Source organism: Tiliqua scincoides, chromosome 15 (genome assembly GCF_035046505.1).
Source record: "Tiliqua scincoides isolate rTilSci1 chromosome 15, rTilSci1.hap2, whole genome shotgun sequence".
NCBI classification, from domain to species: domain Eukaryota; kingdom Metazoa; phylum Chordata; class Lepidosauria; order Squamata; family Scincidae; genus Tiliqua; species Tiliqua scincoides.
The window spans coordinates 5,400,348-5,416,473 of NC_089835.1; the positions used below are offsets into that span (position 1 = coordinate 5,400,348).

Sequence of the window (16,126 nt, forward strand, 5' to 3'; positions counted from 1 at the left end):
TCTAGTCCAGCTTCCTGTATCTCACAGTGGCCCACCCAATGCCCCAGGGAGCACACCAGATAACAAGAGACCTCATCCTGGTGCCCTCCCTTAGCAGGTGCCCTGGTGCCCTTGATGGCTTAGCAGGTGCCTTGAGAAGGATGTGGAGATGCTGAAGCTTTGCCGTTAACGAGCCAGTCCAGATTGGTGCCCTCTGCTTACCCAGTAGCCAGAGGCTGATGGACTCCCTCTGTCTTCGCTGCCACTGATGGCTGCCGAGGAATCCCCTGTCCCGGAAGCGGAGCTGACTCCACAGCACGGCCTGGAGTGCCCGCAGGTGCCTGGCAAGAAAAAGAAGAAATGGCGGGGGAAGGCCGAGGCTGCCAGGGGGCCACCGAGGAAGGAGTACACGGAGGAGGAACCTGTGAGGAAGGAGGATGGGATTGACGGACTCACCCAGGAGGGCCACCGTGCCCTGCTGTCTGGCCACCTGGAACAGGCCCTGGCGTGCTTCAAGAAGGCCTTTGCCCTCTCCCTAGAGACACCGAGCGCTGGCGCCCAGCAGGCCTGTGCCTTCAACCTGGGCGCAGCCTACGTGGAGGCCGGCAAGCCGGAGAAAGGCCTGGGCTTTCTCCTCCAGGCCCAGCCTAAGGAGGGGGAGGCAGCGGAGAACCTGGGGGACCTCTTCTTCAACATTGGCGCTGCCCACGAGGCCCTGCGGGACTTCCCCAAAGCCCTGGAGTCCTTCCGCAAGGCCCAGGGGCACTACCACTCCGCCCAGGCCGGCAGCGAGGCAGGCACCTATGCCAAGATGGGCCGCTGCTACCTGGGCATGGCTGACCCTTCGCGGGCTGCCCAGTGCTTCCAGGAAGCCGGCCGGGACTACGCAGAGGCGGGGAGCCTGGAGGCGGCCGCAGTCGCCCTGGCGGAGGCTGGCCGCTGCATGGTGCAGAGTGGACAGCACCGCACCAGCGAGGCCATCAAGGTGCTGAACGAGTGTCGCTTGCTGTGCGAGCAGATCCCGAACCGAGCCCTGCTGGGTAGGTTGGAGGGGAGGTGGAGCAAGAGGGTGGGCGTTGCACTCTGAGTGGCCCCTGTTTTCTGGGCCCGGGGCCCGTGAGACGGGGGTGCAGGAGGTACATCAGACCCAGGCCCAGGGTCAAGAATGGGGCGTGGGAGCCAAAGGAGGGGGGCTGGAAATTTCTTGGGATTTTACATTTTCCAGTCTACCAGGGGAACATAAGAACATCAGAACAGCCCCACTGGATCAGGCCATAGGGCCATCTAGTCCAGCTTCCTGTATCTCACAGCGGCCCACCAAATGCCCCAGGGAGCACACCAGATAGCAAGAGACCTGCAAGGCCTCCTGGGAATTGTAGTTAAGAACATAAGAACAGCCCCACTGGATCAGGCCATAGGCCCATCTAGTCCAGCTTCCTGTATCTCACAGTGGCCCACCAAATGCCCCAGGGAGCACACCAGATAACAAGAGACCTGCAAGGCTTCCTGGGAATTGTAGTTAAGAACATAAGAACAGCCCCACTGGATCAGGCCATAGGCCCATCTAGTCCAGCTTCCTGTATCTCACAGCGGCCCACCAAATGCCCCAGGGAGCACACCAGATAACAAGAGACCTCATCCTGGTGCCCTCCCTTGCCTCTGGCCTCCCTAAGGGGAGGGAGTCTCACATCCTTGGGGGGCTTGTCACCTGTGACGGGCTTGTCCTCCACCAATCTGTCCAATCCCCCTTTCAAGGCATCTCGGCCTTCAGGTGTCGTCCCCACATCCTGTAGCAAGGAGTTCCACAGATTAATTACACTCTGAGTGAAGAAATATTTTCTTTTGTCTGTTTAAAAGACAAAAGGCCCCGCTTTGCTCTTTTGCACACTTGAAAGGGTGGAACTAGTCCTCAGTGTGTCTTCCAATTTTGTTTTCGCCTCTCTCTGTCTGGCTCCGCAGGGAAGCTCTACAACGACATTGGGCTCAGCTTCTCCCAGCTCAAAATCTTCTCCCTGGCTGCCGAGAGCTTCGAGAAGGCCCTCCCGCTCTGCCAAGTGGATGCCGCCGACCGGCACGAGGAAGCGGCCATCCTCCAGAACCTGGGAGCTGCCCACAACACCCTGGGGAACTTCAGCCAGGCCTTGGCCCTCCACCGGAGAGCTGCCTCCCTGCACAGTAGGTGGCTGGGAGGAAGTGGACAAGGCGCAGGGGTGGCGTGAGACCCTCAGCATTGCAGGGGCTGAGGGACCCCTCAGCATCCACAGGGGATTCAGAGTTGATGCTCCTCCTGATGCTCCGCTTGGCTCCTTGGTCTACAGTGGGGTGCAGAAAGCTGGATTAGACGGGTCTCCCCTTTGGCCTGATCCAGCAGGGCTCTTCTGAGGTTCTTATGTGTGTTTCTTTTCTGCCCAGGTGCCCTCGGGAACAGGAGGGCTCAGGGGCAGTGCTTTGGCAACCTGGCCTACGCCTTGAGCCAGCTGGCAGACCATGAGGCCTCTGGGGAGAATTACCTGCATGCCCTCCAGGCCTTCAAGGACTCAGGTGAGCAGCCTGGAAAGGGACAAAGGTGGAGAAGGAAGGGCGGCAAGCCGAGGAACGCTGGGCTTGTGGCGTGACTTTCTTGCACCCAGAGCCGCACCTCCCCTCTTGCGTCTCTGCAGATGACCTCCAGGGGCAGTGGCAGTCTTGCGAAGGGCTTGGGGCAGCCCGCTTCCACCTGGGAGATCCTGAAAGGGCCGTTTTGCATTACAAAGAAGCACTCACATTGCTCTCCAAATGCCAGGTAAGTGGACCTCCCTGGAGCTCAGTCCTTGCTTGCTGGCCCAAGACCAGCCCACCCCCAAGGAAGCCCCTCCTCCTCCAAGGGCAGACCAGACGCTACCTAAAGTGCTTTGAGAACTCATTATTGAAAAGGGGTACGGAAAGATTCCCCAAAACAAGAAATGTAAGCAGCAAATTTCAGGTCAGCTGATTGTTTGTTTTTAAAACTGGGAATCAGTGGACATCTCGGAGCCTGGAGCAGGGGGTTTCAGCCGCCCCTGGGGGTCTGCAGGGGGGATTGACCCTGCAGAAGGTGAAGATGGCTGGGGCGACACAGCACACCTGTGGCCCTGAGCCTGTCACAGCCACACTGTCTTACCTGCAGGACGTCTCGGAAACAGCTCAGGAGCGAATCGTGAACAAGCTGACCGACGCCCTCCAGTACAAGCTCTCCGTGAACAGCCGCTTATCCCATGGTGGTGGGATTGTCCCCGTGGCTCCCATGGTGGGTTCCTGGCCCAGGGTGTGTCTCCCCCCACAGTCTGGAGCAGCAATAAAAACGGTGGTCGCCTCAAGCCCCTGAGCTCCTTCCCATTGGCTAAGCAGCTGTGACATCACGGAATGTTGTCAGCCTCCCACCCGCCTCCCACTCCCCCAGCTCCTGCCCTCCTCCTTATTGAGACAAAACTCTTCATTCCTGCTGTCAATCTCTCCTCAAACTGGGGTGTCCATAGGGCTCAAGTTCTGGTTCTGACTCTTGCCCTTGCTCTCCCCACAGAAGCACTTGCCTGCCCCCCAGGCCACGAGCCAGGTGAGGCTTGCCACATCGCTGCACCGCAAGAATGAGCACTTGAAGTTGTGCCAGGCAAGCGAGTCGTAAGTCCGGGGACTGGCCGTCTGCAGCTCCCCCTCCGCGCCGGTCCTGGGGTTTGCGTCTCTCCTTCTGTCTCTGTGAAAAGCATTTGTCGTGGTTGGGGGAGAATTTTCACGATTGCAATCCTTGCTTGTGGTGAATCTGCCTGGACACCTCCCTCACTGGAGATCTCCAAGGAGAGGTTTGACAGGCACCTGCTGGAGAGGCTCTGGGGGGATTTCCTGCTACAGGCAGGGGTTGGACTAGATGACTTTAGGGGCCATCCCAACTCTGTGATTTTATAATTTGGTGGCACATCAGCCACTTCTCCTCCTGCCCCTTAGATTTGAAAAGGAATAGAGTGGAAGAGGGAGAAGAAGGGATGTTTGGCCACTCCAACCCTCCTCTCCGCTACATTTCCTCTTCCTTCCCAGATTCCTTTTTAAGTGGGATGAGGTGCTTCAGAAGCCAGGATGGGTGGATCCCCCACCCATCCCCCACCCAAGGTGACCTCAGCAAGCCATGTAGATGGGCTCACCCTGGTGGTCCCAACTCTCCTTTTTCCCCCTCTCTGCAGGTCTTTCGTGCAAGCAGACCAGCAGGTCCAGCTCACAGAGGAGCAGTCCGCACCCGGCCCGTTGAATCACAGAACTCCCCTCTGGGGGGAGACCGCAGCAGCTCGGAACAGCCAGCGGAAACCACAGCAGGCAGGTCATGGAGCAGCAGGTGCGCATGGCCATGGAAGCATGGCTGCCTTACCGCCCTGGCTACTATAGCCTGATGAGATGCAACGCGTTTTGGGAGCATGGCGATATCACGGTCTGATTCAGACGTGAGTCCAAATCCTGGTTAAGGAGGCTTAACTGCAGTTCTGCAGATTGTCTGAGCTGACAAACTGTGATTTGCCACTGGGTGCTGAGACTTCGAAAGAGGGGGTAGTACAAAACTGTGGAGTGGAAGAGGTTTGTGGAGTGGAAGAGGTTATCAGCAATAACACTCAAGTGGAGCTTCTGCCCTCCAGCTGCTCCAGCTGGAGTTCCAGCTGCTAAGGGCAAATTGTGGGGGACGTAGGAAGCTGCTTTGTACTGAATCAGGCCCCTAGTCCGTCTGGGCCAGTTGTAAGGCCAGAAGAGCCTCCTGTGGTCTCCTCCGGCAGGGCCTTTCTTACATCTGACCTTTTGTCTTCTCTTAGAAGTGGAAGCTGCAACTCAGCTGGCAGTGCAGGGCGACAGGCTCTCAGCTCTCCGGATTCCCAATGGCCACGTGTTGCTGGCCAACCACAGTGCTGAAGACCTCGACCAACCTGTTGGGCTTTCAGACTGTTGCAACCAGATGCAGGCTGCCACCAGCAGGTGAGCTCAGGTGCAGCAACTGCTCTCAACAGGTGCTGCAACTGGGAATATCTCACCGTCCTCCATTCCTGAAAAAAGGAGCTTGTGTTTTACTCTCTTGCTGCTTCACAAAATAATGTTTATCAGATCTGTGCAAAATTTAAGGCAGTAATCCTACCCAGGCTTACCTGGGAGCAAGCCCCATTTACTACAGTTGAAGCTTACTTCTGAGTAGACACGCCTAGGATTGGACTCGAAGTCTCTGATATTCCACCTGCCCCACCATCAAACTTTTGCTGGTTGAGTGAGGACCGTACAGCAAACCAGGGTTCAGGCAGCAACACAATTTGGGACTGTGTCGGAACGGGCAAGCCAGGGTTGCGGGTCACTCAAGAATCCAGAACTGAATGCCTGTCTGCAGTATGCAGCTTGTGCTGGGGGCGTGAGTTCCAGACCCCCGCCCACCTGAAACCGTTCCGGCTTGTCAGTGGCCTTCTGAAGACGTGGTGCCCAAAACTAGACTCGGGGTTCCAGGCTGGGGAGGTCTGACAGAGCGCAGCACTGCTCCTGTCCAGACTCTCTGCCTCTTCCAAAGCAGTCCAGCTCACACTGGCTGTTTGCAGTAGCGTCACACCACTGGCTCTTGTGCAGCTTTGGGGTCCGCTAGCAGTGCAATCCTATGCATGTCTATGCAGAAGGAAGCGTTCCGTGTTTCCACCGTGTTCCATGGGGCTTTGTGCCAGGTTAGTAGAAGATTGCAGCCTTAGACACTTAAGACCCCTTTTCGCACAGGCTGCTGTCTTTGTTGGGTGTCTGTGAATGTCAGTCTCTGGGGTCAGTCACACGCATCCTGTTTTTTTCCAGCAATCTCCACACTCGTCTCTGCCCCAAGCCGCTCTACCACAACTGCCACCAGGATGGGAAGTCCCATCACTCACCAAGTACGTACAATCATGACAGTTGGAGGGAGCCAGCCTGTCTGTGAGGCCCACAGAGGCAAGCTGCGAGTGCCCGCCTCCATCCGGCCCTTCCTATAATCGCTGCCATCTTGCCCACTGGACGTAACATGTTCTGTTAACGTGTCCTTGGGTGAGCCTCGGCTAGACCCTCAGCCCAGACAGGGAATTGCTTCCGTCACTTAAACAGACATGCATTTGGGCCTACAAGAGCCATTTCTGGCCACCAGAAAGAGGGGCACAGGGTCATGGTCCCAGTCGCTGAAGTGCAGCCTAGTGGTTGAAGGGTGAGGCTAGGGGTAGGGAGAAATGGGTTTAAATCCTGCTCAGCCATGCCAAGACCCCCTACTCAACTGAGCAGGACCAGCCCTCCTGGTCTGAGTTTCACCCTTGCGCTAGCTCTCCTGAAAATGTCTGCTCCCCCTACAGGCCTCCCCAAGTACGTGACTGTCCACCAGAGGATGAGGACCTTGGCAAGGTATGTCGACTTGCAGCTGTGAATGCCCAGAGCCTGGCTTGCCGTGAGGGGTGCTTTGGGGGAGGGCCTGTAGCTGGAACTGAGGGGGCCTGCTCCACAGAGCAGGAGGGACTAGAGACTTGCTTTTGTAAACTGAAAGCTGAGCATTCAGGGTAGGGGGTGCCCTTGAGGTTGAGCTCAGCACAGTGGAAGCTTACTCAGAGGATGCGTCCCCGTGCAAACAACATTGAAATGAATAGGAGCTGTGGACAGTGAGGACTGGACCTGACTGCAGGCGCCTGCTCCTTTCTCCACAGGACAGCAGCGCCCACAGGACTCTTCCCCCGCCAAAGCTCCGAGCCCCGCCAAGACAGCTGGCGCAACCAGGTCCGGTCTGTCCTCTGCGCCCTGATGTGACCAACAAGACCGTGACGCATCCTGTCCCGGGTCAGGAACAGCCTTGCCCAAATCACAACATCCAAACGGAGGTTCCTGGGTATTTTTGGAAAGTGAGCGGAGCCCTGCAGGGCCCGCCTGGTCTATTCTACCAGCGGCCACCTCTGCGTACCCCATGCAGGACACAAAGGCCACAGGGGGCTTCTTCAGGGCCCCCACCCTGGACCAGGCACCTCAACAGCAGAGACTCCAGTGCTGTCTGGCTTCAAGGACCCTCTGACAATCACACGCTGAGCACAGGCTAATGCGCACACAGCACCCACGGGGCCGCAAGGAAGCGCCTGGCTGGACCAGGCCAAAGGTCTTCCCAAAACAGTTTCCTGTTTCCATCAGCGCACAGCCAGGTACTTTGAGGAGCTCACTGGCAGGGGCGCAAGGGCTGCGGCCTTCTCATGCTGTTGCTCTGCAGAAAGTCTGACTCCATTTAGCTGGCATGATACCTATCGACAAGAGGATTCTCCTTTTCTTCTTTTAAAGCCACCTAGCCCGGTGGCTGGCTCATCTTGTGGCGGTGCGTTCCACAAGTTAATGCTGTGTCTATACCTCCATTTGTTTTTCCCTCGGCTGATGGTTTGTTTAATCCTGCTCAGGCCTTGTCAGTTAGGAATGAATTCTCAGGTGCTCACTGGAGTTGCAAGAGCCCTGGCCCCCTACAACTGACCTTCTGCATGGGAGCAGCACACATATGCTCTGGGGGAAACTGCCCCCCCCAACAACCCTTGACCGATCCCCTGGAGTTTGCCATCAGGGAGTTCTGATATTTTCTCCTCTGGCACACAAGAGAGCCCAAGGCTGGCCCATCTGTGCTGCCCTCTGAGGAGGTCGCCTCAGGCAGCAAACGGACGGGAGATGCCCTTTTCCACCAGCCCACTCACCTTCGCTGTCCTCCCCCCTGAACTGGAAAAGGAAGAGGGGCTATGCGCACAGGAGTGAATGAATGAAGCTCTCGCAATGAGGGAGGCAGACGGCTGTGTGCGTTTTATTCCTGGATAAAATAACAATATGTAAAGTCAGACATAAGTTACACAGCCGTGGGGGCTGGTTTCCTCAGGACATCACTCTTGGGGGAAGGGCCAGGCCCCTGACGCATCCCAAACCAAAACAGAAAAATGGGGAGAAAGGAGACAGAGAACCTTATCAACAGCTTCTCTCAGGGATGCAAAAAAGGTCCCCAGTGGGGCCGCACGGGAACATGCCCCCCCCACAGGCTGCAGCATCACAGCACCCTGGACTAGGGAACCACACCAGATACGAGAAATGACGGGGGGGGGGTTGCGGAAAAGAGAAACTGTTTGTGGTTTTAGATGCAGCGAGGTGGCAAAATTACATTCAAACAGACTTGAGGCAGGGAACTGCAGCCTCGTTCCACTCAGCGCCCCCCCCTTACAGTCCCCAAAAGTCTCCCTCCTGTCAGTCTCAACTTGGGGGGGGGTCAGCCCCTAACTACAGTTTGACAGTCAGTCAGCACTGAAAACAAGCAGAGAGGCCAAGAGACGCTCCAGTCCAGAGGAGAGTTGGTTGCAGAAGGACAGAGTGCGGGGAGGGAGTGGAACAGGAGGGCTCTCGCCCCGGCTGGCCTTTCAAGATCTCGTCCCTTCCGTGTAACACTTAGAATGAGCCAAGTCTTTGGGGGGGGGGGGGAAGAGGAGACGCACAGGTGGCGTTTCCTTGATATTGGGGCTTCTGGCGGGCACAGATTTTCTGCTTGGAAGCCGAACTTGTCCAGTGTCCTTGCTCGGGTTATCTAGGAGACACTTCTGCTATCTAGAGAAGGGGACTAGTTTGGGGCGAGGAGGGCAGAAACAGGCGCCTGGTGGAGGCAGAGGGGTGGCCACACGTCCAGACAGCCGCTGGGAGAACCAGAGTCCATGCACGGTGCAGTTTTCCGAGCCTTTGGGGGGGAATCTCAACACGACAGAGGCTGCGCTGTGCTCAAGTCTTTCGATCTGCGGACACCATTGGTGGGGGGCAGGGGTGTGACCACAGCAGCAGCCTCCATGCTACGTCCCCCTCTGTGCGTCGATGACGGGCCGTTAGGAAGGCTGGGAGCCCAGCAGTCTCTCAATGGCGGCATTGATGTCCCCGCCGGTGGCGATGAGCGCCTGCAGGTTGGCGTCGCGGTTGATGAACCCCATGGCGCTGAGCTGGTCAAGTTGCTGTTGGAACTGCACCTCTGGGCTCTGTGCCGGGGGGGGGAGGGAGGGAAGAGAGATATAGGCAGAGTTAAATGCAGATGTCCCCAACAGAGTACTGCCCACATCCCCTGGCCTGCAGCCCTGGAGGGGAGGCCTCTGCACCGACTCTCTGGACAGCTGTCTGCCTGCAGCCATTCACTAGCCTGCCCCTGACCAGGCTGTGCCCTGGCAGCCCAGGCAGGCGAGCTTTCACAGCTGCCCGAGGCCCAGTCCAGCTCTGTACACGGCAGCTGTGCACGCCTGGAACGAGGAGCTTGCTTTGCAGACAAGGGGTTCACGGGACAGTCGTGCAGGTATCTCCCCCAGGAAAGAGGCAGCAGTGCTGGGAGGGGGCCTCTCTTAAGAGGCCCAGATGAAGCTGAGCCCCCGGCAAGAGGAGGACAGAAGGGCACCTACTTGGGAGTTGGAGCCGGCCAGGAGCTGGAGCATGTGCTGCATGAGCTGCTGGTGGGGGCTGCTGCTGTCCCCAGCCGGTGAGGCACTGACGGACGGCAAAGCTGACGGGTGTGCTCCGGGGCCTGTGCTTCCTCCGGCAGAAGGCGGTGGGACTCGAGGTGCTCCGAAGGACCCCAGGCTGTGTGGGGACCGAAGAGAGATGCATTGGACTCAAGGGAGCAGATCCCATGGGGGGGGCACTGCATCTAGGCCTGAAAAGGTCACTCTGCATCTGACTAGCGCACAGCCCAAGTGCTGTGTGGTTGGGGGAAGGGACTCATCAACCCCTCCCCCGAGCACTGGATTAACGGGGCCACAGCTCTTCCCAAGCATGACTTCTCTAAAACCCACCCGGGCACGGTTCTGCTCAACACCCCCTTTTGCTCACAGCCGGCAACCATCTTTCCAGCCAGCCGGCATCTCCCCAATTTCGAGGAACCTCTTCTCACAGGCTGCCTTTTCCTGAACGGTTGGACTAAAAACAAACAACCTCAACCGCAGCTGGCTGGTCTGAAAACACCATGACCCGGCGCCTTCTCCCAAAACTCACCGTCCCTGGTTACCTCCTGCTTGTGCCAGCTGTTGCCAATTAGCTGGCTGCACCTCTGTGAGAAGATGCTTAAGCAACGAGAACCTGGGCAATAGTTCATACTAAAAATGTAATTTTGCCGCCTATCACTCAGGCTCTTGCTAATTAGCCCTGAGAAATAAGTCAAAGTTAGAAGCTAACCCTAACCTGGCCTATATAATTCTGCAATCAATTTAGCTTCCCCAACCCCCAGACTGGGCTTGGAACACCACCCGAGTTTCTCTGCGAGCCGCCCTCTGTAAGTCTTTGCTTTGGTCCATATGCTTTGCTTTAGACCCACAAGAAAGAGATAACCTTTTGCATCCTGATCCTGGACTGGGCGTATTCCTGCCTGGGAACCCCAGACAAATTCCCAGCCCCACCAGAGAACCAGGGCTCGAAACAGGCAAATAAAAATTCACATTCTCAAGCGCCCCCCCCAGGCTGGCCCCAGCCTCTCCTCACCTGGGTATCAAGCCAGGCGCCTCTGACTGCAGCGTCTGAAGTCCCTGCTGGATCTGCAGGAGGGCCTGCATGGCACGCGGGTTCGTCAGGATCGAGAGCGAGTCGGGGTTCTGCATCTGGGGGTGACAGGAATCCAGCCTGAGCTACCAGAAGCCCCTGCTGCAGATCTCAGGGGGGCTCCTGGGACCTCACAGGAGGAACGCTTCTCGCTTGGGACGCTGGCGACAGAAAGGAGACTGGCTGGCAGCCTCGGCACCGCAGGGCGCTTCGCTCAATGGGCGCTGGGCTCCTAGAGGCCAATGCGGCTCATGGACACATTTGGTTCCTGCGGGAGACTTCACGGAAACCGGTGCGGTGAAGGCCCCCCCATCAGTCAGAAGTTCTGCAGGCTTTCAAACTGAACGGTTCCTGAAGGATTGACGGTGCACCAGGTTCTCCGGTGTGGGCGTTCCCTTACTCTGCACTGCAGAGGATTTTCCTGGTCACGGCAAAGAGCTGACCTGGGTGGCTTTGAAGGGCCACCTTGACAGTAATCGTTGTGCCGCCCAGCCCAGCTTAGGCACTTCCCTCCCACCTGCTCACAAGGTTCCTGCCCATCTCCCTTCCACACATTTTGTCCCTTTCCCTTTGGACTTTCAGCAAAGTAGCTGCAATCGGACCCCATGGCCTGCCCGGTCGACATTCCCGGGTAATTCAGCGGCCTGTCATGCCCCTTCACCCTGCGGGCACCACGGTAAGAATGACTGTTTAAAAGAAACCCTGGGGGGTCCAGGGCTCTCCTGGGGGTGGGCTTTTCCAGACAGCCCCCCAATGCCTGGTCTCCATAGGCTGTGATGGTGGCAGCAGACATGAACAACCAAGGATTTTTTTCCCCTGGCCAGCTGTTGGTCTAGTGCAGGGAAAGGACGGCAGGAAGCGATGCAACAGATGACCACTAGGCTCTACTCCCTGTGGCCGCCCTGCCTCCCCCCAGGAGTCTCTTTTTCCTGGCAGATTTGCATCAGGATTCATCTCAGTTCAATTGCCACCAGTGAGCTTCAGGCCTGCTACTCTCCCTAAAATAAGGAATAGCAACCGGGCTGCAGCCCAGAAGACCACTTACACGGCAGTAAGCCCACTGGGCACAATGGGAATACCTGCTTCCGAGCAGATGTGCACGGGATTATGTTGTGGCTGATCTATCTCGCAGTGCTCTTGTAAGCCTCAATAATTTCTCCCCAGAAGGATGAAGCTGGTTCTGCCCCCACGGTCAGAGCTAGCAATCATGTGTCTGCTCAACTGGCTTTCTGTGGGATGCCCTCCCACCTAAACCTCCAGCCCCCCACCAACCCGGATGCCTCCTCATCACACCAGACCTGCTGCAGAAAAGCGGGAAGCTGGAGCCGTAGCTGCTCCTGAAGCAGGGGGTTGCCGGCAAAGAGCGGGACATTCACCATCATCTGAAAGGAAGCACAAGAAGAGGTGCTCAGGAGGGGGCACCTTTCTCCACGGCATAAGAAAACAACACAAGAAGAGCCCCACTGGATAACACCAAAAGCCCACCTAGTCCAGCATCCTGCATCTCACAGTGGTCCACCAGGAGCGCACAAGAGACCCACATCATGTGCCACTCCACAATCAGCGGGGCACAATTTTCCTGAAAAAACCCAGTTCTGGAGACACTGCCAGGATCTGCTCCCTCCTCCCATCGTGCCAGGCGAACAGGGCCACGCTCACCTGGGCCGCGATGTCGGGGTTCTGGGCAAGTGTCTGCAGCATGGTGCGCAGGTAGGGGGCCGAGACCACGCTCTGCATAAGCTGCGGGTTCTCCGAGATCTGCTGCAGCAGCCCTTGCATCTCGGGGCTGCCGAACATCCCTGCGGCAGTCGGGGCGGGAAGAGGGGAGACGAGAAAACTCATGAAATTGTCCGTCGTGCTGCCAGAGCAAAAGCCCCAGAGCACCAGCTGAGCCCCTTGCTGTCCAGCAACAGACAAAGGAAGCGTGAAAGCACGTAGGACAAAGTCCTATATTTGGAGGTCAGGGGTCCAGACACACTGTGTTGTTGATAGTTTTAAGCCTGAGTTATAAACAATCTGTGATGAATATCTCTTGCAGAAGGAAAGGGTGGACTGCCTTGCTGGAGAGGTGAAATTCCGTAGATTTATGCCAAATGTGTCTGCCAGTCTTCACACAACACAAGCAAACGCTTTCTGATTTCCCAGGATATTTCTAGCTCCCAGCTCCCTTCTTGACCCCAGGCCTGGGCACAATTTACCCCCTGCACCCCACTCTCATGGGCCCTGGGCATCACCCCTCAGGGCCTGCAACGTTTCCACTGCAGCGCACGTACCGGTTCCGAGGCTGGTCGCGTTGATCCCCAGAGGGTTGGAGACAGTGGGCGTGCTCTGGCTGGTGACCGGCCTGCTGCCATCTTCACTGCTGGGCACTTGGCCCTGAGAAGCAGGTGCTGCAGGACTCCAGGGGTTGGGCAAGGGCTCTCGGTTCTCTGTCCGCAGGGGCTGCGAGTTGGAGGTGTCTGAGCTCCCAGCCAGGGCAGAGAAGGGGTTGCTGCCAAACTAAAGGGAGAAAGAGGTACTGCCAAATCAGGAACAGGACCAAATCACGGGAGGAGCTGGTGGGTCACATTCAGTGCTGGCTAAACTGAACTGGCAGGGCATCTAACAGGCAGAGAATAAAAGCAGACCAGGAATCCCAACTACCACCTGCCTACACACCTGGAAGGACAAGAACCAGGGCTCTTGAGCCATCTGAATTCAGCCACAGAGAGAAGCTGGGCTCATATTTGATGTGGGGGGGGGAGCCCCGGGTTTACAGCCAAGGTCTGTAGAATCTTAAGAGACAAATAAAACATGAAACTGCACTGAAGTTTAAATATGAAACTGCACTTAAGTGAGACTGCAGGTAAACAAAACGTGGATTGCCTTTGAAAAGCACATTGTTTATACTATTTATATCCCCCCCCCACTGTGGGGGGGACAAATTGTTTATATACATTTTGAAACTATGCTGACTTCTTAAGAGCTAAGAAAATTAAAATCGTGGCTGCTCTCTACAAAACCTGCACAGTGCAGTTAGCAGCCTGGTGTGAAGTGTTCACTGCAATGTGTTGCTGTTGTGTACATCTGCAAAGACTAGAGTAGTTCACCCTGTTAAGGACTCCCTTAGGCACAGAGTCCAATTCGCTCAAAGCAGGCAGAATCTCGGTCAGGACGGACTCGGCTCCTGCCTGGGAACTGGGGGAAGGCAAACCTCGCACAGACCTGCTCCCTTGCGGCACTGAACATGGGCTCCTGGATGTCCGTGTACATCCGGCGCAGGGCGTTGTAGCCTCCCGGGATACTCTCCAGGTTGCTCAGGGCCCGATCCTGGTTCCTCATCATCTCTTGCATCATGGCCGGGTTGCGGGCCAGCTCCATGGTCTGGGACAGGCAGGAAGAGAAGCAGAGAGAACGGGTCACCTTCCAGGTCTAGCTAGGTGTCCAGGCCCTGTGCCTCAGGCCGCATTCCTTAATGTTAACTAGGATCACCAGAAAACCTGGCCTCTGTCCCAGGAATGAACTGAACAGCAGTGGTTCATGACGTGACTGCTTCAGCTACACCAGCCAGCCTTGGTTTTCGGGTGGCATGAAATCCAGAGAAAGAGTCACAAACAGGCATCATCCCAAGGACAGTAAACTATAATTTGAGACCGGGCAGAAGAGTCCAGAGCCAGGGCTTGGAGTGGGCTGCACAGGACAAGGCTGGAGCCAGGGGGATTTCGCAGGGTTTCCCAACTGACCGACTCACAAGGTGTGGTTGTGGGTGCTGAGAGAGAAGGACACAGACTCGTTGCCCTGTGGTGTAGCTTGGGAGGCCGGGACTGTAGTCTGTATGCTCTGTTCTGAGCCCTACCGCCTTGGGGAGGGACAAGGGGGCTCACCCACCTGGCGCATGAGCTCGGGGTTGTTCAGCATGTGGCTGATCTCCGGGTTGCGCTCCATCAGCTGCTGCATCTGGGGGTTGGCCACGATCATCTGCCGCATGAAGTCAGGGTTGGACATCATGTTCTGCACCAGCGGGTTCTCCATGATCTGCGAGAGCATCTCCGGGTTGGACATCAGCTGCCGCTGCATCTGCTGCTGCAGTTCCATGAAGTTGGCCGAGCCCATCCCCAGGTGGCCCAGCCCTGCGATCCCGCCAAAGCCCGCTGCAGGGGGGAGAACAAAGGGGAGGTGTCAGTGGACAGAGTCAACCGTTAAGGAAGACAGGGCTGCTTGGGAGCCCTCATACCTCTGAAGAGCTCTGCTGGATCAGGCCAAAGGCCCACCTAACCCAGTGTGTCCTGCATCAGCAAGTGACCAACCAAGACCACAAGAGACCTTCATCCCGTTGCCACTCCCTTCCATCTGGCACTCAGAGATGGGTCAACACTGAAATCCGAAGATGGCACATGCCCATCGTGGCCTACAATCCAGGATGGAATTTTCCTCCATAAACCTGTCCAGCGCTTGCACCTGCAGGGTTCAGGGGATGGGGACAGAAATTCTGCGCTGGCACTGAAAGAGGCACCAAGCGAGGCTTCTCTGACCTGCCGTTGAAGCGGCAGAGGGAGCCCAGAGGCGCAGGGGAGCAGCTCTTCCTCCAAAGCCCCCAAGCGCCCAGAACAGACGCGCTCGCCCCCAAAGCAAAGCACAGGCCTCTGCTGGGGAGGCAGCCGTTCCGTGCGATCCGGGGGGGGGCCGGGGAGGTCTGCCAGAAGCACCGCGCCCCCAAGTGCAACATCCACTGCCCTGAGGCCCGCCCCGCCACACAGCAGGAGCCCCGAGGCCCGACGATACTCACACAGGATGGAGGTGGCCCCGCCGCCAGGGGCGGCTTCGGGCACGGCGCCCTGCACGGCCCCCAGGCCGCCGCTCCGCTGGCTGCCGTCGCCGGCCTCCAGGAGCGCGCCACCAGAGCCGGAGGGCTGTGGGGGGGCCGCAGGAGGAGCGGGGGCCGCGGGCGGGCTGGGGGTGGCTGCGGGGGTGGCCGTCGGTGCGGAGGGGTCCTGGGCCCTGCAAGAGAGAGGCGTTGAGGCGGTGCAGGCGGGCGCCGGGAGGGGGGGCCGGGCCGGGGGGGCCACTGCGCCACTCACTTCTGGGGGGTCTTGATGACGAGGTGCACCGTCAGGCCGTCCTTGATGCCGTGCTGGCTGAGCGTGTCGCCGTCCTTCAGGATCTTGCCCGCGAAGATCAGCACCAGCTGGTCCTGCCGGGCCTTGAAGCGCCGCGAGATCTCCTCCTTCAGCTGCGGGGGGGGGGGGAGAGGGAGGGGGCGGATCACGCGCGGGCCGGGGAGGGGCGGGGCCCCGCTGGGCGCCCCTCCCGCAGGGCTCCCCCGCCCCGCCCCGCCCCAGCGCCGCCCCTCCCCCGCCCTCACAACAGCCCCGCAAGGTAGGCCCCGCCGCAGCCGGGAGGGGCCCCGGCTCTCTGCGCGCGGCGCGGCGCGGGCCGGCCCCGCCGCCCAGGTGGCCCCCCCGGCCCGGCCCGGCCCCCCAGCGCGGACCTGGCGCACGGAGGCGCGCTCGGCGGCCACGATCTCCTCGCGGTCCTTGGGGGTCTTCACCGTCACGCGGATCAGCGCGCCGCCCCCCTCGCCCTCGCCCGGCTCCGCCATCTTGGCTGCCCGGCACTGCCCGCCCTCCGAGGCGCG

The 16,126-nt window shown here is 58.3% G+C and overlaps 1 protein-coding gene across 1 annotated transcript; it reads right to left on the reverse strand.

The window, feature by feature from the left end:
- Positions 1-7,744: 7,744 nt before the first annotated feature.
- Positions 7,745-16,110, reverse strand: UBQLN4 (ubiquilin 4). The gene is made up of 11 exons (XM_066610208.1): positions 15,980-16,110; positions 15,570-15,721; positions 15,278-15,489; positions 14,380-14,642; positions 13,717-13,875; positions 12,786-13,011; positions 12,172-12,311; positions 11,811-11,894; positions 10,456-10,571; positions 9,384-9,561; positions 7,745-8,972 (listed from the first exon to the last, which is right to left on the reverse strand). Exons 1-11 carry the CDS (start codon positions 16,088-16,090, stop codon positions 8,826-8,828), a joined length of 1,788 nt encoding a protein of 595 aa, XP_066466305.1. The 5' UTR covers positions 16,091-16,110; the 3' UTR covers positions 7,745-8,825.
- Positions 16,111-16,126: the final 16 nt, after the last annotated feature.